Raw genomic sequence first — 2538 nt, 5'->3', positions numbered from 1 at the left:
GTTTAATTACTTCATCTTTGTTGATACATTTGTCTCCTCTAGAAAATTTTATAATTTTATGCTCTTGGTCTTCTTTTCTGATTTAGTCATTAAGTGTTGAGGTATGATGGATGTCTTCAGTCAGATTGTGCTTTCCAATTACAAACGTGAAAGATCTTATGTATATTTGTGTTTTAACCAATATATTTTGGGACCAGCATTGTTATTTTATTTATTCAGGTGCAAGCAGATGCAATTGATTCAGTGTGTTATATAGAATTTCTTCTTTATTCTTTACAAGACTGAACGAAAGTAAAATTTTCTTGCTGATCATCTAGTGTGTTGATATTTTTTGGTTTCTTTTATCTTAATTTCAGCATTTTCCGTGTATGTAATGGTGTGCAAATTCTGATTCATTTATAAGATAGCTACTTAGTTCTGCCATTTTATTATATAGCAAATAAATGGATATTCTCTCTAGACAGCTCAGGAACAATTGGCCACTGGTTTGTCTTGAGATGGCTACTTATTGCTTGCCATTGTTACTAGCACGGTGTAACACGTTTTGGAAAATTGTAATCTTACATCTTTTTGCTCTTCTTTTACAATCTTGATGCTCTAAAATTGGATGGATCGCCTTCTGAATCTACAAGATCCAAATTCCTTTGGATGTTCATTGCATAATGGACACCACTACAGAATTTTCTTGGTTATCTGCCTACCGAAATTGACTTTGTTCTTCCTGGCACTTTTGTGTGACTTCATTGTTCTCCATGGAAGAATACTTTGTGTATGGGCACAATCATGAAGTAACAGCATAGTTCTTGCAACTGTGTTATGGTGTGCTGTTGATCATAAATTACATTGAAAGATATAAATAATATTTCATATGATGAACCCAGCATGTCTTCTCCTTAAGAAATATTCATTAAGATACTTAAAAGAGTGTTTAGATGATGAGTTATATCTCCATTAGGTTCTCTTCTTTCACATCTTACAGTAGTCTTCATTACATGGATATTCTATAGAAATGTCAAACCAGGAGCTTATCAATGCTGGAACGAAGACAATGGACGAAACTGACCAGGCCATTGAACGCTCCAAACAGGTAAGTTAGTAATTTACAGTCTCAAAATGTACAATTTAATTGTTTCTAAACTTACTATTAATTGTAGGTTGTCCATCAAACAGTTGAAGTGGGAACTACAACTGCTACTACCTTGAAGGGCCAAGTGAGTGCACGCTGCTTTTACCCTTTTTAGTTGTCTAAAATTTTATTTTGTTTATTTATTTATTTATTTATTTTTTTGGGTGTCTAATCACTGAATCATCTTGAAATGTGTAGACTGAGCAAATGGGTCGTATTGTCAATGAACTGGACACAATCCATTTCTCCATCAAAAAGGCATCACAGCTCGTTAAGGAGATTGGCAGACAGGTATGGAAGTTGGCAATATCATCTCTGTTTATATATTTTGCTTGCTTAAAATCATTTGTACTCTTATGTACAAACTAATGTTGCATGCAATCACATCACTATATCTAATAATGATATTGTGCTTGTTTGAACTCCAAATATGAGTCTTCTTGGGACGAAGATGGTATTAATTTGTGTGAGACAGTAACTCTCATTATGTTATTTAGTAGCTTTATATGTTTCTTCCCTTTTATGTAATAAATTTCAAATCCACTTGTTTTCCAGGTGGCTACGGACAAGTGTATCATGCTTTTTCTTTTTCTGATTGTATGTGGAGTAATAGCCATAATTGTCGTGAAGGTATGCTCTTTTATATATATACTTCCAGAGTCATATGATAACCACTCTTTTCTGCTTTGAATGGCTAGGTTGATATCTATTGCATATTCAACAGGACAAATAATTAAAGTTGGGAAAACATTTTTAAAGTTGTCATTATACTACCAATTTATATACTATTATTGCATCTATCAATGTCTTCACTTCCCATATTTTAAATGTCCTCTAAATATGGTTGCTGCGCATTATATCGTGTACTATATGACACATTATATACACCCAAATGTCGGTAGTTGATAGTCTGTGATTTGTTATTTGATAGATTGTGAATCCCAACAACAAAAGTATAAGAGATATTCCGGGACTGGCTCCTCCAGCACCTCCCACCAGGAGATTGTTGTATGCGAAGACAGAGCAACATTTTTATTAACTTTCTCATCTCGGATCTCAGAGGGTTACTGTGTCATCGAATTTCGTTACGGGGCTGATATGGCAATGCTGCTATTTGTAACATCTGTTCAGTTTTTATGCTAATCCATTCTTGCTTGAGATATGCATTACTTGATGTAAATTATATATGTTGGGAGTCTCTTTTACTTTCAGATTTTATTCTTTTATTTTGGTTTTTTATGAATGCAATTTTTTCCCTGTAAACCTGAGTGGTTCTTAGAGCACTATTTAGATTGCACGAAATCTTCCGAGCCGTGTATCAAACTTGATGGGATTTTAATACAATTTGTATTTCTCGACTCCTCTATCTGGGTCATTGTAATTGTTAATTTTTTGGGGGTGGTTATGCTCTT

The 2538-nt window shown here is 33.8% G+C and overlaps 1 protein-coding gene across 1 annotated transcript; it reads left to right on the top strand.

The window, feature by feature from the left end:
• The first annotated feature begins 21 nt into the window (after nucleotides 1-21).
• Nucleotides 22-2490, top strand: LOC111376847 (novel plant SNARE 12-like). Its single transcript, XM_022999839.1, has 5 exons — nucleotides 22-1087; nucleotides 1155-1211; nucleotides 1325-1417; nucleotides 1682-1756; nucleotides 2058-2490. The coding sequence occupies exons 1-5, from the start codon at nucleotides 1010-1012 to the stop codon at nucleotides 2163-2165; spliced, it is 411 nt and encodes a 136-aa protein (XP_022855607.1). The 5' UTR covers nucleotides 22-1009; the 3' UTR covers nucleotides 2166-2490.
• The last annotated feature ends 48 nt before the right edge of the window (nucleotides 2491-2538 follow it).

Source organism: Olea europaea, unplaced genomic scaffold, assembly GCF_002742605.1.
Source record: "Olea europaea var. sylvestris unplaced genomic scaffold, O_europaea_v1 scaffold15674, whole genome shotgun sequence".
Classification (NCBI taxonomy): Eukaryota; Viridiplantae; Streptophyta; class Magnoliopsida; order Lamiales; family Oleaceae; genus Olea; species Olea europaea.
The sequence above is the reverse complement of the archived record's forward strand: the minus strand, read 5'-3'. Positions and strand labels throughout refer to the sequence as shown.

Bases quoted from the DNA above. Each gene is read 5' to 3' on its own strand.
- LOC111376847 (XM_022999839.1), top strand. From the start codon at position 1,010: ATGTCAAACCAGGAGCTTATCAATGCTGGAACGAAGACAATGGACGAA. The intron at 1,212-1,324 runs GTGAGTGCACGC...TGAAATGTGTAG, and splicing joins CTACTACCTTGAAGGGCCAA to ACTGAGCAAATGGGTCGTAT. The intron at 1,418-1,681 runs GTATGGAAGTTG...CTTGTTTTCCAG, and splicing joins TTAAGGAGATTGGCAGACAG to GTGGCTACGGACAAGTGTAT.